Genomic DNA, 25,146 nt, shown 5'->3' with positions numbered 1-25,146 from the left:
CTGGTGGGCCACCCCTCTGACCCGGGGGAGCAGAGCCTTTCTGTTCTTTTCCAGGTTACCTTGAGTAGGAGAACTGCCTCACTGGGTCCCTCTGTGGGTTCTGTCTCTTGAAAGTTTACTTAGAGTCCTTAGCTTATAAGTTTTATGAGAGAGCTTCTAAGAGACGTTGCTCTCTTGTCACCATCTTGGCTCCACCAGAATCATCAATTCTTGATAAAATTACAGAACTGAAAGGGGATTTGAGGAATCTTTTTTTTTTGTTCCCCTTATTCTAAGACTAGAAAAAAAATTCCTCTAACATTCTTAGGGGTCTTTAAAGTAGATACCTTGGTTTGTTTAAGCTCTTTTGGGAGTTTACTCATTCATTCATTAAAAATTTATTAAGTACATAGTGCATATAACACTGTGCTGAACAATGGAGGAAATTCAAATTTGGTCTTTTTCAGCTCAAGGAGTTTATAATCTAATAAAATGTATACATATACTAACATGTCTCAGAAATATTGCAGGTTTGATTCCAGAGCACTATAATAAGGTAAATACCCCAGTAAAGCAAGTTTCATGAAATTTTTAGTTTCCTTGTTTACATAAATATTATGTTTATACTGCATTCTAGTCCATTAAATGTGCAATAATATAATGTCTAAAAAATATACATACCTTAATTTAAAAATATTTTATTGCCTAAAAATGTTAACTGTCACCTGGGCCTGTAGTGATTTATAATCTTTTTCCTATTAGAGGATCTTATCTTGATCCTGATGGCTGCTGACTGATCAGGGTAGTATTGCTAAAGGTTGTAGTGGCTATGTTCATTTCTTAAAATAAGATAATAATGAAATTTGTCACACTGATTAACTCTTCCTTTCCCTTGAACACTTAGAGGCCATTGTAGGGTTATTAATTGACCTGATTTCAATATTGTTGTGTCTCAAGGAATAGGGAGATCCAAGGAGAGGGAAAATGACAGGGAGCAATCAATGGAATAGTCAGAACATATAAATATTTATTGGTTATGTTTGCCCATCTTGGATAGGTATGGTTGTGGCATCCTAAAGCAATAGTAATATCAATACCAGATCACAATATTTGATATAATAATAATGATGATGATGATGATGATGATGATGATGAAAATGTGAGAATTTGTGAGAATTAGCAAAATGTGACACATTAATGTGATGTGAACACATGCTTTTGGAAAATTGGTGCCATTAATCTTGCAGGGTTGCCACAAATCTTCAATTTCTAAAAAATACAGCATCTGCAAAAGACAATAAGGGGAAGCACATTAAAGTCAGATATGACTGATTAAAAATAAATATTATAAAAATATTGATGTTTAATAACTTTAAATATTGAAATATTGAGAATAAAGTTAGACTCAATAAATCCTAAAGTTCACTTGCTTCTCTGATCAAGTCCTATATTATGTTTGTTTGTTTGGTTGGTTTTTTTAGGATTTTGCAAGGCAAATGGGGTTAAGTGGCTTGCCCAAGGCCACACAGCTAGGTAATTATTAAGTGTCTGAGGCCAGATTTGAACTCAGGTACTCCTGACTCCAGGGCCTTTGTTCTTATCTACTGCACCACCTAGCTGCCCTTAAGTCCTATATTATGCCAAAATATCCTGGATTTTAAGTTCTTGCCCTTCTTGATGACATACTGTGAAAAAACCCTCACTGATCCATTTTAGTTCTCTTTGACTTTTACAATCCTCTTTTTTTTCCCCTAGAACTTTTCTCATTTGTGCTTGGAATCAATTTTCCCATCATTTGAGTATAATTTTTATGCATAGATTTATATCTATCACTTTCTCACTTCATGAGGTTCATTAGGGCTCCCCCCTTGTGTTCTATATTAATCTGAAATGTGGTAAGTATAAAAATATTGTTCCTGATATCTAACCACTATCTTCTTTTGTGACATTTTTGGTCCATTTATTTTTATCTTTTTAGTAAACACTGATTGGCATCTATCTTCTACATACTAATTCTTTGCATACTTAGATGTCATTTATTGATTTTATCAGACTAGTCCAGAATTTCAAGGCATGATGACAGTCTCATTGTCAACTGATTAGCAATGAGATTTATTGTTAGTATATTTTAAATCCTGCTACTTTATTAAAACTATTTTTTCAAATAATTTTTAGAATTTGAATTACTGAAGTTCTTTAGACAATCATATCCTTTTGCTACCATAAAAAATTTTACTTCTTTATCTGTTGATTCCCTTGATTTTACTTTTTAATTGTTATAGCTACCATTTATAGCTCTATAACAAATAATGGAGGAAACACTGCATACCTTTGCCTTGCCCTTGAACTTACTGGGAAATAATTCTAGTGTTTCTCCAAATGCATTTCAAGTAAATATTTTTGACCATGATAATTGACAGTTTATTAGCCAATTTATTGGCCATGACAATTGACAATATATAAATCAATTGAGTCAATGATGCCCTGGCTACAGGTTCTGGTTCTGGTTCCAAAAAGAAAAAAAAAGTGAAATAACCTGGAGCCACCAACCCTTCTATAAAACTGTGCAGGCTGATTTTGAATGTCATGGTAGTTAGGATGGAATGATGTTTTTAAAATGCTAGATAGATTAGAGAAGCAGAACTCTACAAATAATCTAATCTGGGGTAAGTAGAACCTAGTTACCTCTAAACATACAATTATTACCAAATAGGGATTAGCAGCACTTAAGGATTGAATGGGTTCATTAACAATTTAATCAGTAATTTTGTGTCCCTGTTCCTCATCTTCCCTCTGGGAGGAAGGTCCTAAACTAACTGGACTTCATCATTGATCAAATGTCAGTGTTTGCTTCAACTTTTTCCCTTGATTTCTTCATCTTTAAGTCCATTCTTTTTTGTTTATTAGATTAGAAAATATATTTTTAAAAATGAAATGGAAGGGGGGGCGACTAGGTGGCATAGTGAGGGGGCAGCTAGGTGGAGTAGTGGATAAAGCACCGGCCTTGGAGTCAGGAGTAACTGGGTTCAAGTCTGGTCTCAGACACTTAATTACCTAGCTGTGTGGCCTTGGGCAAGACACTTAACCCCATTTGCCTTGCAAAAACCTGAAAAAAAAAAAACAAAAACAAAAACAAACAAAAAAAATGAAATGGAAGTTTATAAGTGTCTGAAACTTAGGATCCCTTAGAGAAGTCAAAAGAAATATCTTTTCAGGGGCAGCTAAATTGCACAGTGGATAGAGCACCAGCCCTGGAGTCAGGAGTACCTGAGTTCAATCTGGCCTCAGATACTTAATAATTACCTAGCTGTGTGGCCTTGGACAAGCCACTTAGCCCATTGCCTTCCAAAAAAAAACCCAAAACTAAAAAAAATGTCTTTCAGTCTTCTGGGGAATGTCCTGTGTTGCTGATATATTTAGTAGATTTCTTATTCTTTCTTTCTGTTAGACATTTGTCCATGAGCTGATGAAGCTTCTCAGGAGACACAGAAAAGAACATTTTGCTCTTGGTAAGGGGGAAGAGATGTTGTTCTGTTCCCTGGGATCCCTATTAAATAGCTGAATTATTTTTCTTTCATTTCCAGATGCATGGGAATTTGGGGGCATTAACCCATTTAGAGATATTCATACTCCAGAGAGAAGTATCCTCTTCTCAGTTATTCACAAAATGGCAGGAGAGCCACTAAGCAGCAGTCTATGATTGCTCAGCATTGTCAGAGCAAAGGTTCACTTCTTTTCTGAATCTGTAGAGGGGACCAATATGTAGAAGGAGAAAGGGGAGAAGAAAGGGAGGAGGATCACTGTTATTGGTTGCCTCAGATATAACTATCAGTTAGGGAAGAGGCCTTTATGTAGTTCTGACAATGGACTAAGAGCTTTTGTAAATATTACTTCATTTGATTCATTCCATAAAGTGCCAGCTAAGTGCTGTTGTCCCCAGTTTACAGGCTGGGAAGCTGAAACAAACTGAGATTAATTGAGTTGCACAGGGTCATAATCTAGTTAATATTTGAAGCTGGATTTGATTTCTGATTTTCCTGACTCCAAGTCCTGTACTATGTCTTCTTTTTCACCAACTGCCTCTAATTAAATCTCTGATGACTGATGATACACTAATTTAGCCAGTGAAATTGGTGAAAAGAGAGCTTCAAAGTAATAGTTTCCCCTAAATTAAACTTCATGTTTTTATCACCATAGATCAAATTTGTAAAAGATCTTAAATGTTATATAGTTCAACTACTCCCTCCTCAGTCTATTCCTAAGGTTCCATGAGTATATGGAAATTCATGCATATAGTAGTTCTGTATATAAAAATTTCTGTATGTAATAAGTGGAAATTCTATCTTGTCTATCTTAAAATTAAAAAAATAATACTGAACATTGTCATCCATCCACAGTTCTCCATATACTCATTTGATATTTGGTTTTTTTTCTATAGTAAAATCTGGTACTTCCACAAGTCATTTTGTCTTGGGTGTACAAGTCAAGTAGGTTGCTATTAACAGTATTAAGCAATGTCCATGGATACTTCTAGAAAGTCATTATAAGAATAGGAGAGAGAGAGAGAGAGAGAGAGAGAGAGAGAGAGAGAGAGAGAGAGAGAGAGAGAATTCAATCTAAAATCTAATCTTTTAACTCTCCTTTGATGACTGACTATACACTAATTCAGTTAGTGAAATTGGTGAAAAAGGAAGTAATAGTTTCCTCTAAATTAAACCTCATCTTTTTATTACCATTGATTAAATATGCTAAAGTTCAAATACCATTCATTTTCCCTATCAGTTAAATTAGAAAATTGTTATTGCCTTTTTCTATAGAAATATATGTATATGTACATATATTTCTATAGACATATATTTTCTAAGCTAATCTTTCAAAAACTGAATGCAATTATTCAGCCTTTTTCAGACTAAGTAATTTCAATTCTTTTAACCTTTCCTTATATATCCCATTATTCTAGCCTCTTCATAGGGAACATGGGGTTAGAATGGGTCAGGTTTTATTTTCTTTTCAAGATTTTATGGTATTTAACTTATTATAAATCTCTTCTCTCTGTTCTCAGGTGACTCTCCACTAGGACTAGTTCAAGTATTGGGTAGGGAGGTGAGTTTAGCCAAATTTCAGGAAGTTTTGGAAGACTTTATGAATGGATTTTACAGTGAAACATTGAACGGTGATAAAATAATCACTTTCAGTGAAGACTGTCTTCGAGAGGTCTTGGATCAGGGATACTATTTCCCTCTCAATCTACATCATCATGGGAATCTCTTAAAAATCCAGGGCTTTCAGGAAGATGTGAAGAAAGCTGCCACTGTTGTCCAAACTCTCATCCAAGCTCAGAACTCAGATATAGCAGCTGAAGCCCTGAAATCAGTGGTTCAATGGCAGTATAACATTGGGAGCACAGTTCTTTTGCCTTTTGACAAAAGTACAAACCTAAAACTGGAAACAGCATATAGGAAGGAAGAGGAAAATGTTGAAATTATCCTAGATTCTAGAAGAGCCCAGGTCAACCTGAAGAAGAGGGAAGGTTTGGTGCCAGACACCCAGATAGTCTTTCAAATAAAGAGAGAAATCTGCATATGGGGTAAGTTCTCCCTGCCTTTAATTTTCATTTCTTACTTAATCAGGGTTTTCTTGACTGTGTCCCTTTTTAAAAGCTCTCATTCCTTCCCAGATGCATAAATTCCTCAATAAATTCCTCTTAAATAGGAGTGAGAGAAGTGATCATTGACATAGTTGTTAGTATGATTCTGGACAATATTATGGAACTCCACAAATTGGAAATTTGAGTTGGTGGTTGTTACCTTGTCCTGCACTGTTTTTTTTCTGGGGTGCTCTAGCAAGTCAATTTCCCAAATGCTTATACTAGCCGAAACATAAATAAAAGTCCACTGAAAATCCAAAAGGCACTTTATCCAATCCTTCTAATCCCTTTATTTTATTTTTGCTAATACATTGTATCTGAACACTTTCCCTAAAACACCTAAATAACACCACCCCCAGGACATTTTCCGAAACATTAAGCAAAACTGTAACTGATAATACCATAGATTTTTTTTTTTAGTTTTTTGCAAGGCAATGCGGTTAAGTGGCTTGCCCAAGGCCACACAGTTAGGTAATTATTAAGTGTCTAAGGCTGGATTTGAACTCAGGTACTCCTGACTCCAGGGCTGGTACTCTATCCACTGAGACACCTAGCTGCCCCCAATACCATAGATTTCTACATTTGTAATGTGCTAATTCCTAACAGACAGGAAGGTAGGTATTAATAATTTTATCTTTTTTGTCCCACTTAATTTTTTTTTTATCAGAACTCTGAACAAATGTGTCTAATGTGACTTTTACTTCCTCTTTCCCAATAATCAGTTAATTGATTGAAAAAAGGATCATTTAAAAGAATATTCTAGGGACAGCTGGGTGTTGCAGTGAATAAAGCACTGGTGCTGAAGTCAGGAGAGCCTGAGTTTAATTCTGGACTGAGACACTTGATACTTACTAGCTGTGTGACCTTGGGCAAGTCACTTAACCTCATTGCTCCACAAAAACAAAGAATACTCTAATCTTTAAGTTATTAAGAGTTCAGAAATTAATATTGTCACTCAATTCAACATTTACTAAGTGCTTACTATTTATAGGGCTATAAAGGGCCTTTGCCAGATAACAGACTACTTCCCAAATTCAGAAGGAAATAAAACTCATCTAAGGAATAAAGAAAAGCATATAAATATCTTGAAGGCAAGTGTGCTTTTTTGAATATAGGACTGTGTAGTTCCAATAATAAAAACTTTTCTTCTTATATCCTTGGACAAAATGGCAGCTGACCATTTCTAGAAAATTCTCAATATTTATTTCAACAAATATTTATTAGGCACATCATTTATTTAGGAAAACAGCACTAGGTGTTGGGGGAAATACACTTAATATTCAAGTAGGGAAGTGTAACCTATGCCCATCCATATATGCCAAGGGGCAGTGGTGAACAAGTTAAGTTTAGACACCAATAATGTGGTTAGGTTACTCTGGTTGTGCTAGTCTAAAGCACCTGAGCAACTGATGCTCTCTATTTTTCTCAAATATTAGTGGTTTTTGAACTATGATAGGAAGGCCTTCAGTCATTCTCTGAAATAGTAACTTTTATTTCTCAGCTATACATTGTTTCTGTCTTGTTGCCAAAAAAATACCCCCAATAATAACAACATAAACAGCAACAATTTTACAGTAGTTTGATCTTGGATTTGGGCAGCTAGATGGTACAGTGGATAGAGAGCCATGAGTGAAGTCAGAAAACTCTCCTTCCTGACTTCAAATCTGACCTCTGATACTTCCTAGTTGTATGACCCTGAGCTTTGTCACTTTACCCTCTTTGCCTGAGTTCCTCATCTGTAATGGTTTGTGAAAGTCTAATACCAATCCCTCTTCTTGTCTTCCTTCTTAGTTCCAGTCTCAATTTGGCTCAATTAAACCAGATCTAGTAAAAGGAAGTGTTTTTTTCAGTTTGAACTTTATCTGAATATTAAATTAAATACAACAAACAATTTCAGTGTTTATTGGTTTACTGGGGATTTCTTATAATCACGTTTTCACAGTTTAGAAATAAAAGGGAGCATTTGAGAGAAAGACAAAAGTTTCCTGAGTCTCTTCCTTTGTTTCTTGTTTCTCCAGTCTTTCAAATAGCCTGGCAAGGATAAAATGAGTAAATAACTCACCATACATTTGGCACCCCTCCTGAATAGTGGGAAAGAGAAGAAAGAAAAGGATGCACCAGTCATTCTTTCTGGTTCATACTTGAACAGAAGTTCAGGTTTCTTCCTTATCATCACAGGATCACCCTGCAGGATCACCATTCATTCTAATTCAGTCCCTGACTGCTTGAAATAGCTTCTCCTTGTGGTTTGTCCTAATGGGTCCTCTCTGGGGTCTGATAAGGGCTACCACTTTTGTATCTTCATGCTTGTAATGGATTCCTTTTTCCTCATCTTAACCCTTCAACCTTAAGATGGCAGTCATTGTCTGCCTCCCAGGCCAATGTGCTGTTTCCACTATACCAGATTCATGTGTGAAAAAAAATCAAGTTAGAATAAAGGACAGAGTAAAATCTAATCTCCCATTTCAATCTCTAATTTCACTAGGTAGAACTGGGAATTTGGATAATTAACTCCTTTACCCAACTCTCTCTCTCTTTCTCTCTGTCTCCTGGTGGGTATGACCAAGATTAGACTTGTTACATATACAAATAGCTACAGTACAAAATAGAACAAAAATGTATTAGAAAAGAAAAAAATAAAGTTTCCTAATAAAAGAAATAGAAAAGCTCACAGATTTCATTTAAGATTCTAAAGATACTTCCAACTTTTTGTAATAGAGATGAGTATCCCTCAACAGTGGGAACCAATGAATGATGACCCAGTGAAGACTGTGGAACTCTCACCAAATCTGATGGAGTATGAAAGAGTAGCCAAGAAGTTCAAGTGCTCCATGAACAACAGCACCATCCTTAAGGTGAATTATGTTTAATGAAAAGGTGTTTATGCTCATTAATTCAGCATATAGAAAAACACTGCTGAACAAAACATTATTATAATCTTATAGACATATTATAGAGATAATTATCCCTACATTCATTATTGTCTCTTTTACATTTATTATTATTATCTCTCTTCTCTCAATTACTTTCTTTCTCCTAAGTAGGTTTTGAGTTTATACTGTACTGGGTTTATTGAGGAACTGGAAGAGGTCTTAGACATCATCTAATTCATATACTTTATTTTATAAATGGGGAAACTAAGGTCCTGAAAGAGGAAGCAACTTGCTCAGTAATACATAACTGATAGAAACAGATCTTGAATCTAGGTCTTTTGCCTCCTAATTCCATGCCAGCTGTTTCCACCACATCAGATTGATGTGTGAAATAATCAAAAATTAGAAATCTAACCTCCTATTCTCTATCTCTAATTTCACAAGGTTCAAAGGACTTAACTATTGAAGGAGGAAGTCTAAATCTTCCTAGCTCTAAAAATAGCTATGGAGTTGGGAGTTACTTGTTCATTCATTTAAATATCATTTGGAAATATGGGTGTTATGAAAACAAAATATTCCTAGAAAATATATTAATTTCATTTGAATGATAACCAGGCTCTCTCTTTGATTTCATTATTTAGATAAAAAGGATCCAAAACCCATACCTCTGGACCTCTTATATATACAAAAGGAACTGGATGGAGAAAAAGAATCCTCCAGGAGTGCAGAATGAGCAGTTCCTCTTTCATGGAACACCAAGACAGAACTGCTCATCCATCATTGAAAATGGACTAAAAAGCACCTGTAGGAAAAGTGAGTAGGCCACAACCGAGAGAGGGTAGAGTTTAATGCTACTAAAATGATTGAAATTCAGGCTTATTTTTCTGCATTCTGGTTTGGTGTGACCACACCTGTCCCCTGGTAGTTTAGGTTCGATAATGAAACTAAATGAAATACTTGTTGGTCATTCAAAGGAGATTTATTTAGCCATGGCTAAAGAAGGCTATTTAATGAGGAAAGATTTTGAGGATCCCTCTAGTTGATTAAGCTAGGCAAGTCTCCCTTGCCTGAGTTGCCCATTGTCATCCACCAGCCAACCATCAGATCTCCAAAAGATCTTCATGTTTGCTCTATCAGCAGCCAGAAAGTAATTTCAATAGTTTGAGTCCTTAATTCCCTGTGCCAAGCAAGTCTTGAGAACGATCCCAATACCTTTTATGTTTGTTTGGGTTTTTTTTTAGGTTTTTGCAAAGCAATGGGGTTACGGGCCCAAGGACACACAGTTAGGTAGTTATTAAGTGTCTGAGGCCAGATTTGAACTCAGGTACTCCTGACTCCAGGGCTGGTGCTCTATCCACTGCACCACCTAGCCACCCTTCCCAGTACCTTTTTTTGATCATGACTTTTAGTTGGTCCAATTATTCTTAAATTATCTCTCTCTTTTTTTGTTTTTTATTTATTTTTATTTTTGTACAAATGATGTTTTTATACATTACTAAAATATTCCTATTTAAGAGTAAATATAATACCCCCTCCCCCAAAAATATAGACAGACCCTCATGATCAATGAAGTTAAGAGAAAATAATTAAAATTTAAATAAAAAAATAATAATAGGGGCAGCTAGGTGGCACAGTGGACAGAGCACCGGCCCTGGAGCCAGGAGCACACGAGTTCAAATCCGGCCCCAGATACCCAACAATCACTCAGCTGTATGACCCTGGGCAAGTCACCCCAACCCCAGTGTTCCCCAAAAACCAAAATAAATAATAATACTAATACTAATACTACTACTACTACTACTACTAATAATAATAATAATAATAACAATAAATATACTTCAGTCTGTGTCCCAACACCACTAGCTCTGTTGCTGGTGGATCACATTCTTTATGATAAGTCCATCACAAAAGCTACTTCCACATTTTTCCACTGTTGCCATTGTTGATCACAACTCCCTCCATTTGTACTTCCCCGCTACCATACACTATATTTTCTTTCACCTTTCACTCTGTCCCTCTTCTTAAATATGCTGTAGGGTAGCTGAGTGGCACAGTAGACTGATCACTGGCCCTGGAGCCAAGAGGCCCCAAATCCACATACCACCCTTAAGGCCCAGCAACCACCAGGCCCTGTGGTCCCAGACAGGCCATCCAATCCCAGCCCCTTGCTAGAAGTAAAAAGGAAAATGTGTTATATCTGACTACTCTCCCCCACAGTCCACCCTCTCCTCCATCACTCACATCCTCTCCCTCTCCCTGTCCCGCTTCTCTCCTTCTTACTCTAGATGTCATACCCCATTGAGTATATATGCTGTTTCCTCTCCGAGCCATCTCTGATGAGAGTGAAGGTTGCCTCATCCCCCCTTGCCTTCCCCCCTTTCATATCATTGAAATAGTTCATTGTAATTAAAAAATCTTATTATATAAAATATCTTAGCTTATTCCACCTCTCCTTTCTCTTACTCCCATTACATTTCCCTTTTAGCCATTAACTCCATTTTTACAATATATTATATCTTCAAATTCAGCTCTCTCCTGTGCTTCATCTATAAAAGCTCCTTCTACCTGCTCTATTAAATGAGAAGTTTCTGAGTATTATCAGTATCATTCTTCTATGCAGGAATACATGCAGTTCATCATCATTAAATCTCTCATATTTTACCCTTCTCCTCCACTCTCTATGCTTCACCTGAGTCCTGTATTTGAAGATCACATTTTCTGTTCAGCTCTGGCTATTTTAACAGGAACATTTGAAATTCTTCTGGTTCATTAAAAGTCCATCTTTTTTCCTGGAAAAAGACCTTCAGTTTTGCTGGGTAGTTGATTCTCAGTTGTATTCCAAGCTCTTTTGTCTTCTGAAATATTATATTCCAAGCCCTATGAGCCCTTAATGTAGTTGATGCTAAGTACTGTGTGATCCCAATTGCAGCTCCATGATATTTAAATTGTGTCCTTCTGGTTGCTTGTAATATTTTCTCTTTGACTTAGGAGTTCTGGAACTTGGCTATAATATTTCTGGCTAAAATATTCCTATAATATAATATAATATAATATAATATAATATGATATGATATGATATGATATGATATAATATAATATGATATGATATGATATGATATAATATAATATAATATAATATAATATAATATAATATAATATAATATAATATAATATAATATAATATAATATAATATAATATAATATTTTTTGGATCTCTTTCCAGGGGAGATCAGTGGATTCTCTCAATTCCTATTTTGCCCTCTGCTTCTAGGATGTCTGGGCAATTTTCCTGTAGGAATTCTTTAAAAATGATGTCAAGGCTCTTTTCCTGATAATGACTTTCAGGTATCCCAATAATTTTTAGGTTATCTTTCCTGGGGGGTGGCTAGGTGGCACAGTAGATAGAGCACCGGCCTTGGAGTCAGGAGTACCTGGGTTCAAATCCAACTTCAGACACTTAATAATTACCTAGCCATGTAGCCTTGGGCAAGCCACTTAACCCCATTGCCTTGAAAAATCTAAAAAACCCAAATAAATAAATAAATAATCTTTCCTGAATCTGTTTTCCAAATCAGTTGTTTTTTTAATGAGATGTTTCACATTTTCTTCTAATTTTTCATTCTTTTGGTTTTGAAGTATTGTGTCTTGACTTCTCGTAAAGTCAACAGCTTCCTTTAGCTTCATTCTAGATCTGAAGGATTTGTTTTCCTCAGAGAGCTTTCTTATCTCTTTTTCCATCTGGCCAATTCTGCTTTTTAAAGCATTCTTCTCCTCAATAACTTTTTTTTAGTTTTTTTTTTTGCAAGGCAATGGGGTTAAGTGGCTTGCCCAAGGCCACACGGCTAGGTAATTATTAAGTGTCTGAGGCCAGATTTGAACTCAGAAACTCCTGACTCCAGGGCTGGTGCACTATCCACTGTGCAATCTAGTCACCCCACTTAATAACTTTTTGAAATGTTTTATCCATTTGACCTATGCTGGTTGTTAACATGTTATTTTCTTCAGCATTTTTTTGGATCTCCTTGACTAAGCTGTTGACTTCTTTTTCATGTTTTTCCTGCATCTCTCTCACTTCTTTTCCCAGTTTTTCTTCTAACTCCCTTACTTGATTTTCAAAAATCTTTTTTGAGCTCTGTCATAGCCTGAGCCCAATTTCTGTTTTTCTTGGAGTCTTTAGATGCAGAAGCTTGTGTTTCCTCTTCTTTAGATTGAGTATTTTGATTCTTCTTGGATCATAGACAATGTATTTCTCAATGGGGTTTCTCTTTTTTCCTCTGTTTACTCATTTCCCAAGCTCATGCCTGTTTTTAGGGTGCTTCCTGAGCTTTTGAGGATTATAGGGACACCCCCCCCCCCAAAGGAACTCAGTGTGTGAGGCTCTGTCTTCCCTCCTGGTCTATGAATGACCACAAGTGCACCCTTCTGTCACAGGGCTGAGGTGGGCGGGGGGGGGGGCTGTTCTATGGGGGGCCTAGACTGTGATCAGGATCCAAATGTGGTCAGGGCCCCAGAGTCCTGTTCCAGGTACAGAGGACAGACCTCAGAAGTCTCTCTCCACTCCCCTACCTTTAGTAGGCTGAGCACTCAAGGCTCAGCCCTCCCAATACCTTTTAAGGAAAAAACTATCCTAGATCACATTGGAGTAGGAGTTAGGCCATTACTCCTACAATATCCTGAATTATCCTATCCCAAGGGATTTTTAGCTTCTACATTGTTATATATACAAAACTTAGTAACAAGTCCTTATTTTTATAGATGGAATGTATGGCCAAGGGATCTACTTTGCAGTGGATGCTTCTCTGTCCTCCCAATATTGTGGAAAAGGCTACCAAGGATGTAAGCTTATGTTCCAGTTCCGTGTGCTTACTGGAGAGTACACTAAAGGTGATTCATCAATAGCATTACCTCCAGAAAAGCCAGGAGGAGGAAGATATGATAGCTTGGTTGACTCAGTAGGTATGCCAAAAATATTTGTAACTTTTTTTGATGACCACTCATACCCTGAGTATTTAATCACATTCAGTTGATCTGGTATGGTTTTCTCTAGGCCCTTTGAGTGATATAATCTCCAAAACAGCTACTTCAGGGTAGCTGTGACTTCAAGTGAGTATAAATCAGAACAGGAAAACAGAAGTTGTAGTGCTTAAGACTACATATCTGGCAATTTTCATTTGTTCTGTCTGTTACAGTGCTGGTCCAAACTATGTTGCTTTCTAGAACAATACAAGTTTGACATAATTACAAGCCAAAGCAATCTAAAATATATTGAGCTGTTACAATGGTACTTTCTCAGATCTTATCTTACCTGACTTCTTAGTAACTTTTGATGTATTTCAAAATCCCCCTCCATCTTTTCCTAGATAGTCCCTACTCTCCCAGCTTTCATGTTATTTGTCTCTTTGGTTCTTCTCTTATTTGTCAGATCAGATTATACTTTCTGAGCCTCCCTTGGTAACTAAATCTTTTATACTGTTTTTTTAATTGATTTAAGGCAATGAGATTAAGATCACACAGCTAGGCAATTATTAAATGTTTGAGGACAGATTTGAACTCAGATCCTCATTACTCCAGGGTCAATGCTTTATCCACTGTGCCATCTAGCTGCCCCTCCCTTGATAGCTTATCATCTATTTTCTTCTCCCTCAATGGAGTTGTCCTCCAAAGCTCTCCTGACCCTCTTCCCTTTTTGTCCTTACTTAGTAAGCTCATATATTACAAAATTTGTTCATTCTTAGTAAACTCATAAATTTCAAAAGGTTGAATTATTAACTCTATATAAATAACTTTTAGATCTACATAGCCAGTCCTAATTACTTTTTGGAACTCTAGTCCCATATCAGTTGCCTCCTGAGATGTTCTTTAGGCATCTCAAATTCTACAAGTCCAAAAGAGAATTCATTTTTTCCCCCATTAACCTACCACATCCACAATTTTTATGGAGTACAGCACCATTCTTCCAGTCACCCAGCTTTAAAACCTAGGAGTTATCTTTTATTCTTCCTGTATCAACTTCAAAAGTTACCAATGATTTTTTAATTGGAAAAACTTGATGATCATCTCTTGTCTTGAATCTGTCTTTTATCTGTCTTGAATTCTTTAGTTTTTGACATTGTTGATCACCCTTTTCTCCTGAATATTCTCTCTTCTTGAGGCTTTCATGATATCCTTTCCTGGTTCTCCTGCAATGTGACAGATCCTTCTCAGCCTCCTTTGCTGGACATTCATTGAATTCACATACACTAATGGTCTGTACTTGTCCCACTTCTATTTTTCCCTTATCAGTTACCTCTTGGATATGTCAAATTAGATGTTCTATGGACATCTCAAACTCAATATGTATAAAACAGAACTTATCGGGGTGGCTAGGTGGCGTAGTGGATAAAGCATTGGCCTTGGAGTCAGGAGTACCTGGATTCAAATCCAGTCTCAGACATTTAATAATTACCTAGCTGTGTGGCCTTGGGCAAGTCACTTAACCCCGTTTGCCTTGCAAAAACCTAAAAAAAAAAAACAGAACTCATCATCTTTTCTCCTGATCTCTTTCCCCAGCTTCTCTAGTTCTGTCGAGGACAACTGTCTCTTCTCAGTCCTACTCAGACTCACAGCTTTGTTGTTATCCTTGATTCCTTACACTGAGCCACATATCTAATTTGTTTCTGAGTCTTATTATTTCTACCTTCACATCTCTAATGCATTCCCTTTTCTTCATTCACACACTTGCTTTTCTAGAACAAGCCCTTGGCACCTCACAACTGCCCTAATGCAAAAGCCTTCTGGTTGTTCCCCTTGCCTTAATTCTTTTTTGTTTATTTGTTTGTTTTGTTTTGTTCACTCAGATCTTGCCTTAATCCTTTTCCCATTCTAATCCATTTTCTATTTATCTGCCAAAGTGGTTTTTCTAAAGCAAATCCTTCTATTCAATAAGCCCTAATTGCTCCCTATCACCTCTAAGATCCAATGGCTTTTAAAGACCTTCATGACCTGGTCCATACTCCCCTATAGCATACCCCTCCTGACTCTCTAGGATCTTACCAAAATCCATGGGTGGATGGCATCCTTATAAATGCCAACAGTGATACAAAATTTTGGGGCAATTTATACCAAATGAACTCAGAAAAATCATAAAACTTTTGATGGTCAAACAATCACATTTGTACATAAAGGTGCCATTGATTACCTTATGATTCTCTAACCCATCCATAAGGTCTGTTCCATGTCAGAACCGACAAAGATCCAATTAGCCCAGTAACACTGTCTCCTCTTCTGACATGATATTTTATGTTTATATATGGACATATAAAACATTGGTGATTCAGTGAATAGAGAACTGGCCCTGGAGTGAGGAGGACCTGAGTTCAAGTCCAGCCTCAGATGCTTAATACTTACCTGTGTGACCTTGGGCAAGTCACAACCCCATTGCCTTACAAAAAAAAAATCCAAAAAAAAACCCCTTAGAAAAAAGAATGGATATTATGGACACATTTTTATATAAACTTTGTTATCTTATTAAAATTTATTTTTTCAAATAACAAGCATTTATTTTCTCTCCCTTTTTCTTCCCCATCTACTGAATTCTTCATATGTGTCAGTATTCTCTCTGCAGAATAATACCTGGTCTTGTCATTTGGGAAAGTTTTTTCCCTTTAAATATAGTATCAAACTTTTAAAATATTTTCTATTGTCTTATAGAATCATGATTTTTCTTTTCCATTCATTTTCCACATATAAATATTGCTATATCCAGCCATACATTTCCCAAATTATAATTATAATTAATCACAGGTAAAGCACATAATTATTTTTTATCATGCATTTATCACTCAGGTAATTTGGAATTCCTCCTCTGCAACTTGTAGGAATTTCTTTAATTATTACTGCTATTAAATTCATTTTGTTTTTTTAATGATTTTTAAAAGTTTCTCAGTCAATACAATCTTGTTTCCAAGTTTTATGATATGGGATTGTAATCCTATTTCTACAGTGCTTTTGTATGTTTATGTTCAATAATAGTACTTTCTTTTGTATTTTTTGAATTACTTGTTACTTTAATTCTAAGTTTTAAATATATAATCTCATGTTGGGTTTCACATGTACATTCTTCTTTCTCTTCTTCTTGGTATTTGGAATTGCTCATGTTTGTTGATGTTTGTCAAATTAAGGAATCACCAAAAATTTATTTTCAAAAATGTAATCTAATTTTTTTTATGCTTGGAGAATTTTTGCCTTTGTAATTTTGTATTTTCATAGTTATGTGCATTGCCTGTCCACAGTTTAGATTTCTTCATCGGTATTCTTATATAAACTTTGTTTTCTTATTGAAATTTATTTTTTCCAATAAAAAGTATTTATTTTCTCTTTCTCTTATTTCCCTTCCCCATCTACTGAATTATTATGTTTCAATATTCTCTGCAGAATTATACCTGATCCTGTCATTCTGCAGTTTTCCTTTAACTATAGTTTCTAACTTTTAAAACATTATTTGATGTCTTATTGGATTCCAGTTTTTCTTATGTTTGTAACTTCTTGATTTTTCTTCCAAATCTGTCATTTTATTCTGTTTATTTAATAGCTACTTTTCCATTTCTATTACATTTTGGGTCTATTTTTCAAATTAATTTTCATTATTTTTTGATCTTTGTTCAACTTCATCTATTCTGTTACTTGTGTCCTTGGGGAAGTCACTTAACCTATCTGCCTCAGTTTTCTAATCTGTAAAATGGGTATTATAATAATATCACCTACATTCCTGAGTTTTTTGTTTTGTTTTGTTTTTTTTAGTTTTTGCAAGGCAAATGGGGTTAAGTGGCTTGCCCAAGGCCACACAGCTAGGTAATTATTAAGTGTCTGAGACCGGATTTGAACCCAGGTACTCCTGACTCCAGGGCTGGTGCTTTATCCACTACGCCACCTAGCTGCCCCTGAGTTGTTTTTAAGGATAAAATATAAGTATATAATTACATAATCATATATGTATCAGGTAATGTAAATGCTAGCTATTTTTATTGTCTTTGCCTTTGCTGTTTTCATTTAATTTTGGAATGTCATAATTTTCTTAATTGTTTCTCCTTTCCTTTTTTGAAAACTGAATTAAATTCACTTGTCATGTTCTTTAATATATTTAATATCTGATTTAACTTATCACTTGGTATTTCTTCCATTTCATTCTTTGATGCTTCAATTTGCATTTTTTAAATTTATTTTTTATTTTTTTTTACAAGGCAATGGGGTTATGTGACTTGCCCAAGGTCACACAGCTAGGTAATGATTAAGTGTCTGAGGCTGGATTTGGACTCAGGTCTTCCTGACTCCAGGGTTGGTGTTCTATCCACTGCACCACCTAGCTGCCCTGCAATTCTTTTTAAATTTAATTTTTCTATTAACAAAAATATATTTTTATCTCCCTCCTTCCTCCTCTTCTTATTGGGGAAAAAAATCAAAAAACAAAATAAACCTTTGTGACATTTTATTATATATTATAAATATATTTATATGTATTATAGAAACATATAGTCAAATAACAAAAATTCTTACATTCACCATGTTCAAAAATTTGTCTCATTCTGTGCTTTGAGTCTATTACTTATCTGTAGAAGAGCAACTTGGATTTATTTTTTTAAAGTTTTATTGTTGTCTTTTGTTTTTATACTTATCATTTACCCTTAAATATAACTTCTTATAACAAAATTCCTATTGAGTAATCTTGTTGAATACAGACATACCTCATCTTATTATAAATTGCTGATACTGCATTTTTTGCAAATTGAAAGTCTGGGTCCATCCTTCATCCAACAGCATGTGTTCATATCATGTTTCTGTGTCATATTTTGATAATTCTCACAGTATTTCAGACTTTCTCATTATCATCACACCTGTTAAGATAATATGTGGTCTTTGATGTTACTATTATATTATTTTGGGTTGCCATGAACCACACCCACTTAATAAATGTGTGTGTGTTCTGATAGCTCTATTCACTTGGGCCTCCCTAATTCCCTGAGACACAACAATATTGAAATTAGGGCAATTAATAAACCTACAAGGGTCTCTAAAGTGTTCAAATAAAGAAAGAGTCAACCCATGCAACAAACTCTACTCTATTCCAGTGATCCACTTTTCTAATTTTTAGCTAATACCAGATAGTTTTGATAATCACTGCCTTATAATAGAGTTTAAGATCTGGTACTACTAAGCCTTTTTCCTTTTTTTTTCATTAATTCCTTTGATATTCTTGATCTTTTGTTCTTCCAAATAACTTTTATTATTTTTTTCTATCTCAATGAAATACTTTTTTTTGGTAATTTAATTTGAATGACATTGAATAGATAATTACTTTAGAGAGAACTGTCAGATGAAAGCAACCTGTGACTTTGTACATTGTACAGATGAGGAAATTAAGGCAAATGGAGGTTAAGTGATTTGCCCAGGGTCATAGATAACTCATAAATATTTGAGGTTTGATTTGAACTTAGGTCTTCCTAATATTTCCTTGCCATAAAACTCTAAGCCAATCTCACAAACATTTATTATATACTCATTATGCATAAAACACTTACATAACATATGGTAGAAATATATGCTATAAGGGATGATGAACCTTGCTACCCTCCAAAGTCAGAAAGATCAAAGCCTACCTGTGATTTATAATGTTTATGTTTATATTTATGTTTATATATTATGTTTATAATGTTTATGTTACCCTAGACATATCATTCAACCTTTCAGTGCCTCAGGCAACTCTCTCCAAATTCCCAAAAAGGTGCTCCTCAGATTAATCAGAATCCCCTTATCAAAAACTCTTTATATACTAAAAATATTATGCAAAACATAACAAAAACAGTCTCCACACTCAAACTTCTTATACTGGGTATCCCAAAAGTTTAGTGTAGTTTTCAACTGTAATAGAATAAACAGTGACTTTTGATTCTGTATTATGTTGAATATATAAAATAGCCAAATTTGTTTGGTTTTTTTTTTAGGATTTTGCAAGGCAAATGGGGTTAAGTGGCTTGCCCAAGGTCACACAGCTAGGTAATTATTAAGTGTCTGAGGCCAGATTTGAACCCAGGTACTCCTGACTCCAGGGCCGGTGCTCTATCCACTGTGCCACCCAGCCGCCCCTAAAATAGCCACATTTGTAACATAATTTGTAAAGAGAGAGAATACTAGGGACATCAGGAAAGATTTCCTATAAGAAATAAAATATGAACTGAACTTTGAATAAAGCTAGGGATCTCCTGAAAGATCAGCTAGTATAAAATTATAGAGGTGTAGGATAGGATGAGGATGGAATGACAAATTGAGGGATGTTGAGTCCCTTTCCTGAACTCTTATGTTGAGTCCCACTTCTGTACTCCCTCAATCTTCCCCAGGAGAGCATTGGAGGGGCAGGAGACAAGGATAACAAGGGAGACAAGTACTCCATCAAGATCTCCAAGTGCTCCGTATATTCACCAAAACACCTATGCCTAAATACCTTTCCAGTCTCTATCCACTCCCATGGCACTTAGTAAGGTAAGACTCCAGTGTTCAAGGACACCAGGTGAAGATGATTCACAATATTCCCATATATAATGGTTCCCAACATATCCCCCTTCTTGTTTTTGAAACAAAATTATTAGATAGTGAATGCCACATAAATTGTAAACAAAAGTTCAAAAATAGTATACACAATAAAAACCAATATTCCCCAATTCCTTGAAATACATTATAACCCCAATTTACAAAGATTACAAAGTTTTTTCTTTTACCAACAAAAAACCTTTCAAAACAATTAAATTCAAAACCCAAACTAAAAGGAGTAACATTTAACTTTACCTAACTATTTTAGATCTGAATTACACACACACTGAGTTTAGACACAAACATAGAAACAACTCTCTTGTATCACATTTACCAATCTGAGACTGATACTCTGGTCAGTACCAGATCTCAGAATATAGAAACATTTTCTCACCTCTCCAGGCAGATGTAAAATGTCCTATAGAGGGTCGGCTAGGTGGCGCAGTAGATAAAGCACGGCCTTGGAGTCAGGAGTACCTGGGTTCAAATCTGGTCTCAGACACTTAATAATTACCTAGCTGTGTGGCCTTGGGCAAGCCACTTAACCCCGTTTGCCTTGCAAAAAAAACCTAAAAAAAGAAAAAATGTCCTATAGATGTTTAAATACAAATATACACACATAACACACCAAAATATTAGCTATAAGCACAGGCTTCATTCGAAAGACAAAAATCTAAATTTCCCAATCCTAGAAAAAAGTTTTCTTCCTAATGATGTTAGTTCTCTCCTTCACTGATAATGTGGACATTCCTTTCAGGAACCTAGATTTTTCCATCTCCTGTGGAAATACAAACACATCCTGACCCTGGTCAGGTCCTTTCCATTTTCCTTCCCTATCTTTCCACATTACTTTTTCTTGCATGGGGTATTCATGCTGACTCTCTTGAAATACCCACTTAATTCATTTGTACTGTTCAATTCCCCAAAATTTCATAGCTGGAGTAAGCCAATTGGAATCAAATTTTAAAAAAATTATGGCATAAGTTGCATAATTCAGTCTATTGGCAGGCATATCATGTATTCCCCCTTTTTTGTTTTTGAAACACCATTTTAAGCATCCTATTCATTCTTTCCACCACCCCTTGCCCCTGTGGATTGTAAGGAATTCCAATAATATGTGCGATAGCAAATTCTGCACAAAAGTTTTTGAACATCTATTCCTACTATAGCTCCTAAAGTTCTTCCTCCTGCCTCCTGTAACCAGGCAAAGAAATCTACAAAAGCCTAGTCATTTCTTTGTCTAATAAGTGCAAATGATTCTTTCTTATCATTTTGTATTGGAATACATCCCCAAGCATTCTTTTACACAGGTAGCAATTCTTTCATGTGTCTCTAACCCACAATATAGTTGTTCTGCATTGTTGAAAAATTGACCTGTGCCACTTAATTGTTCATAATATGTGGTGGCATTGGGACCTTTTGCATGCCTCAAAGCTATCTGTCTACATTATTTTATAAACTCCATCATCCAAAAAACAGATTGCTCAGGTGACAAACATGCTCTATCTGCTTCCAATCATTAGGTGTTAATATGGAGTATGCAAGAGTATCCAATTGTAGCTGGACAAAAGGTGATCTTGGCCTGTTTTCCCCCCACTGCCTTTTTAAAAATCTCTGGCTACTTTTATATCTAGTGGCTTATGTCTTCGCCTAAGGTTTCCTGGATTAAAAGGATCTGGCTCCTCAATAACAGGATATGACTGAAACTCAGCTCCTAGGTCCATCAAACTGTCTCCCTGAACTTTTGCTTTTTTGATGGCCTTTTGTACTGCTGAAGTCTCTTCTTTAGGTGCTGTAGGTTGATCCTAGGCTTTTCTTGATAATAATTCTTTATTTCTTCTGCTTCAGGCCATGGATGTGAATACACTTTCTCTTTACCTTGGCTTTCCTCCACACCTCCTTGTACCAACTTCCTTAACATCAGTCCCATGGTAAACTTGTTACCTTCTCTGAAGTCTTTCAGATGTCACTTGGAATTTTTCCTTGCTTGTATCTGCTGGTCCTTATCCTGGACTTCACTCAGATAAATTCACCTTTATTGTCCCTTTATGGGTGCCATATGTTTAGTCCCTGTTGGACACCATATGTTGAGTTCCTTTCCTGGACTCTTATGTTGAGTCCCACTTCTGCACTCCCTCAATCTTCCCCAGGAGAGTATTGGAGGGGCAGGAGACAAGGATAACAAGGGAGACAAGTACTCCATCAAGATCTCCAAGTGCTCCATTTATTCACCAAAACGTCAGTGCCTAAATACCTTTCCAGTCTCTAATACACTCCCATGACACCTAGTAAGATAAGAATTGGTGTTCAAGGACACCAAGTGAAGATAATTCACAATACTCCCATACACAACAGTTCCCAACAGAGGGACCAGCAAGGAAGCCAATTTTGAAGGGATGTAAGGTACATGAAATGAAATTTTGTGAAGTAATTTCAAAAAAGGCAGATTGGGACCAGATTGAGAAGGGTCTCTAATGCCAAGCTGAAAAATCTTTATTTTAAGGTAATAGGAGCTCTTGACTTGGGAAGGTGTTACACTTTCTGTCCTAATTTATTTATTATTCTCCCATTTTTTTTCCTCCAAGTCTTTTATTTGAATTTTCACCTCTTCATTGATTCTAAGTATGCACAAAGTATTTGTGGATAATTCTTTTTTTTTTTCCCTTTGAGCCTTTGCTTTCCCCTTTCCTTATTGTCTAGATTTTAGAGCATTTTTAAATCTATAGAAATTCTTTATAGTGGTTAGTATCTTCTACAATTGACTCATTTCTCTAGTTTTAGTTCTTGATCTGGGTCTTAGGGGCAAATCTAGATTCTATTCTGTGTTGTAATTTTAGGTCATCTGGGTTTTTGCTTAATATCTACTTTGTGAGTTTGTTTACTTACCTTCCTCTCCCATCACAACAATGTTTAGAAAGATTATTTTGGCTGCTTGGGGCAAAGATCCCAATATTAGGTTCTTGTCTGGTGAGTCCTCTCTTCTTATTTGTGGTCAAATTATTTAAGCTTCAGCTTCAATATTTGACCATCTGGTGAACAGCTTGAACGACTTAATGTGTTCCCAAGTTAGGGTTTTTTAGCCCTACATAAAAGTAGTCTTTTAAGGTTATAAAAATGGATTGATTTATTCTGATGCATCATAAGGTTGATGTTCAGTTTGTTTAAATGGCCTGATTTTGTTAAGCAGACTTTGCGCCCCCCCCAAAAAAAATCTTAGTCTGCTTTTTTCTAAAAAAGTTTAAAAATATCACAAACTCTAGACAGGGTATTTATTCCTTGATTTTCTTTTTAAAAAAAATTTTAGTAACTATTTAAATAGATTTTTTTTTTGAAATCCAGTGTGTTTTATTTAAGGTTCACAGGACTCATTAGACTGTTAAAGAGTTTCTCTATACCCTGCAAAAGATTAAGAATTTGTTCTAGGGGCAGCTAGGTGGTACAGTGGATAGAGCACTGGCCCTGGAGTCAGGAATACCTGAGTTCAAATCAGACCTCAGACACTTAATAATTACCTAGCTGTGTGGCCTTGGGCAAGCCACTTAACCCCACTGCCTTGCAAAAAAAAAAAAGAATTTGTTCTAGAAGAAACAGAAATGTACATAATTCTAACACCTTTTTCAGATAAGAGAATGATGGACCTTTAACTTAGACTAACCAGACAAACAGGTGCTTCCATTTCTCCTTAAAGCTGTTTCCAGGCTCTCCCACTTTTTTTTTCCCCACTTGCTATCTGGTGAGCAGTCCTGGAGGGGTTCTTTTCAATCCCTTTTGAATCTGAGTTTTGGGGAACTACCCTCCTTTTCTTTCATTTCTTGATGTTAGCTGGAAACAAAATTAGACTTCATTAAATTATAAGAAAGTGAGGGTGTGGTATGGAGCTTTAATCTAGAAGAGGGAAAGCTGAGCCAACTCTAGGAGCTGCTTATTTTGAAACATTTATTTGATCATTATTTTTTTGCAAGGCAAACGGGGTTAAGTGGCTTGCCCAAGGCCACACAGCTAGGTAATTATCAAGTGTCTGAGACCGGATTTGAACCCAAGTACTCCTGACTCCAGGGCCAGTGCTTTATCCACTACGCCACCTAGCTGCCCCATATTTGATCATTATTTTAACCTTAAATATTTGCTAATAATATTTAAGTTGGTTTGTGGAGACTGCACAGAAATATTGGAGCCAGGGTTTCACTGGACCTGGTAGGAGGAGCCCTCCAAAGGGCATCTTCAACAGGCAATCAACAGGACTTGGCTTAAAATTCTCTAGCGGAATGGCCCATCTCATGGGAGAACTCTAATTATTAAAAGGTATATTCAGGGGGTGGGTGGGTGAGTGGCGCAGTGAATAAAGCACTGGCCCTGGATTCAGGAGTACCTGGGTTCAACTCCGGTCTCAGACACTTGATAATTACCTAGCTGTGTGGCCTTGGGCAAGCCACTTAACCCCATTTGCCTTGCAAAAACCTAAAAAAAAAAAAGGTATATTCAGAATGGGAATATGTTTTGCTTTATTGTGCTCATGTATGTTTAGTTGTTTTTAATAGATATTGGAATATTGCCATTTCCTTTTCTGGTTCATTTTATGGATGAAGAAACTGCAGCAAACAGGATTAAGTAACTTTCCCAGAGTCACATAGCTAATATATTCCTGAGCTCATATTTTTCAGATTGTTGCATCCTTTGGACACCAGGCAGGTCATCAGGATCTTCAAATGTGATGGTAGAGGTTGATCTGAAGGTGAGACCAGACCTCTTTAAATACTTACAGGATCAGAACCTTTTCATGAATAACATCCACAGCTAATCTATCACCCTGATGGGTCTCAGTCTGTATTGACAATGGCAAAGAGCAAAGGTAGAAGTCTCTTGATCTAATCTCCTCTATCCAAAATACAATTTTCCTTCTATATGAAGCTAGCTAAACTATAGGATGAATTGGAAACCAAATGTCCCAAAGTTTTGAGGATGACTGAATCTGGTGGCTATGGGAGTAAGCATAATTAATTAAGGGACCATGATAGAGTGAGTAGGGCCTTGGATTTGTAGTCAAAAAGACAGGTGTTTTAAGTACCACTTAGAAGCTTCCTACTTATG

General features: G+C 35.9%; 1 protein-coding gene across 4 annotated transcripts in view; it reads left to right on the top strand.

Moving 5' to 3' along the window:
- LOC141521955 (uncharacterized) overlaps positions 1-15,015 on the top strand; it is a 28,779-nt gene extending 13,764 nt beyond the window's left edge. For 3 of the 4 annotated variants that reach the window (XM_074234980.1, XM_074234979.1, XM_074234978.1), the window contains 5 exons: positions 3,428-3,488; positions 5,042-5,566; positions 8,345-8,481; positions 9,141-9,312; positions 13,255-15,015. In XM_074234980.1, the coding sequence (XP_074091081.1) occupies positions 3,428-3,488; positions 5,042-5,566; positions 8,345-8,481; positions 9,141-9,312; positions 13,255-13,526 (1,167 nt within the window). In that variant the 3' untranslated portion in view covers positions 13,527-15,015. Of the gene's footprint in view, positions 1-3,427; positions 3,489-5,041; positions 5,567-8,344; positions 8,482-9,140; positions 9,313-11,722; positions 11,845-13,254 lie in introns of all 4 variants that reach the window. The other variant, XM_074234981.1, reaches the window with a different exon arrangement.
- Positions 15,016-25,146: the final 10,131 nt, after the last annotated feature.

The sequence above is a fragment of the Macrotis lagotis genome, chromosome 4 (assembly GCF_037893015.1).
Source record: "Macrotis lagotis isolate mMagLag1 chromosome 4, bilby.v1.9.chrom.fasta, whole genome shotgun sequence".
Taxonomy (NCBI): Eukaryota; Metazoa; Chordata; class Mammalia; order Peramelemorphia; family Peramelidae; genus Macrotis; species Macrotis lagotis.
The sequence above is the reverse complement of the archived record's forward strand: the minus strand, read 5'-3'. Positions and strand labels throughout refer to the sequence as shown.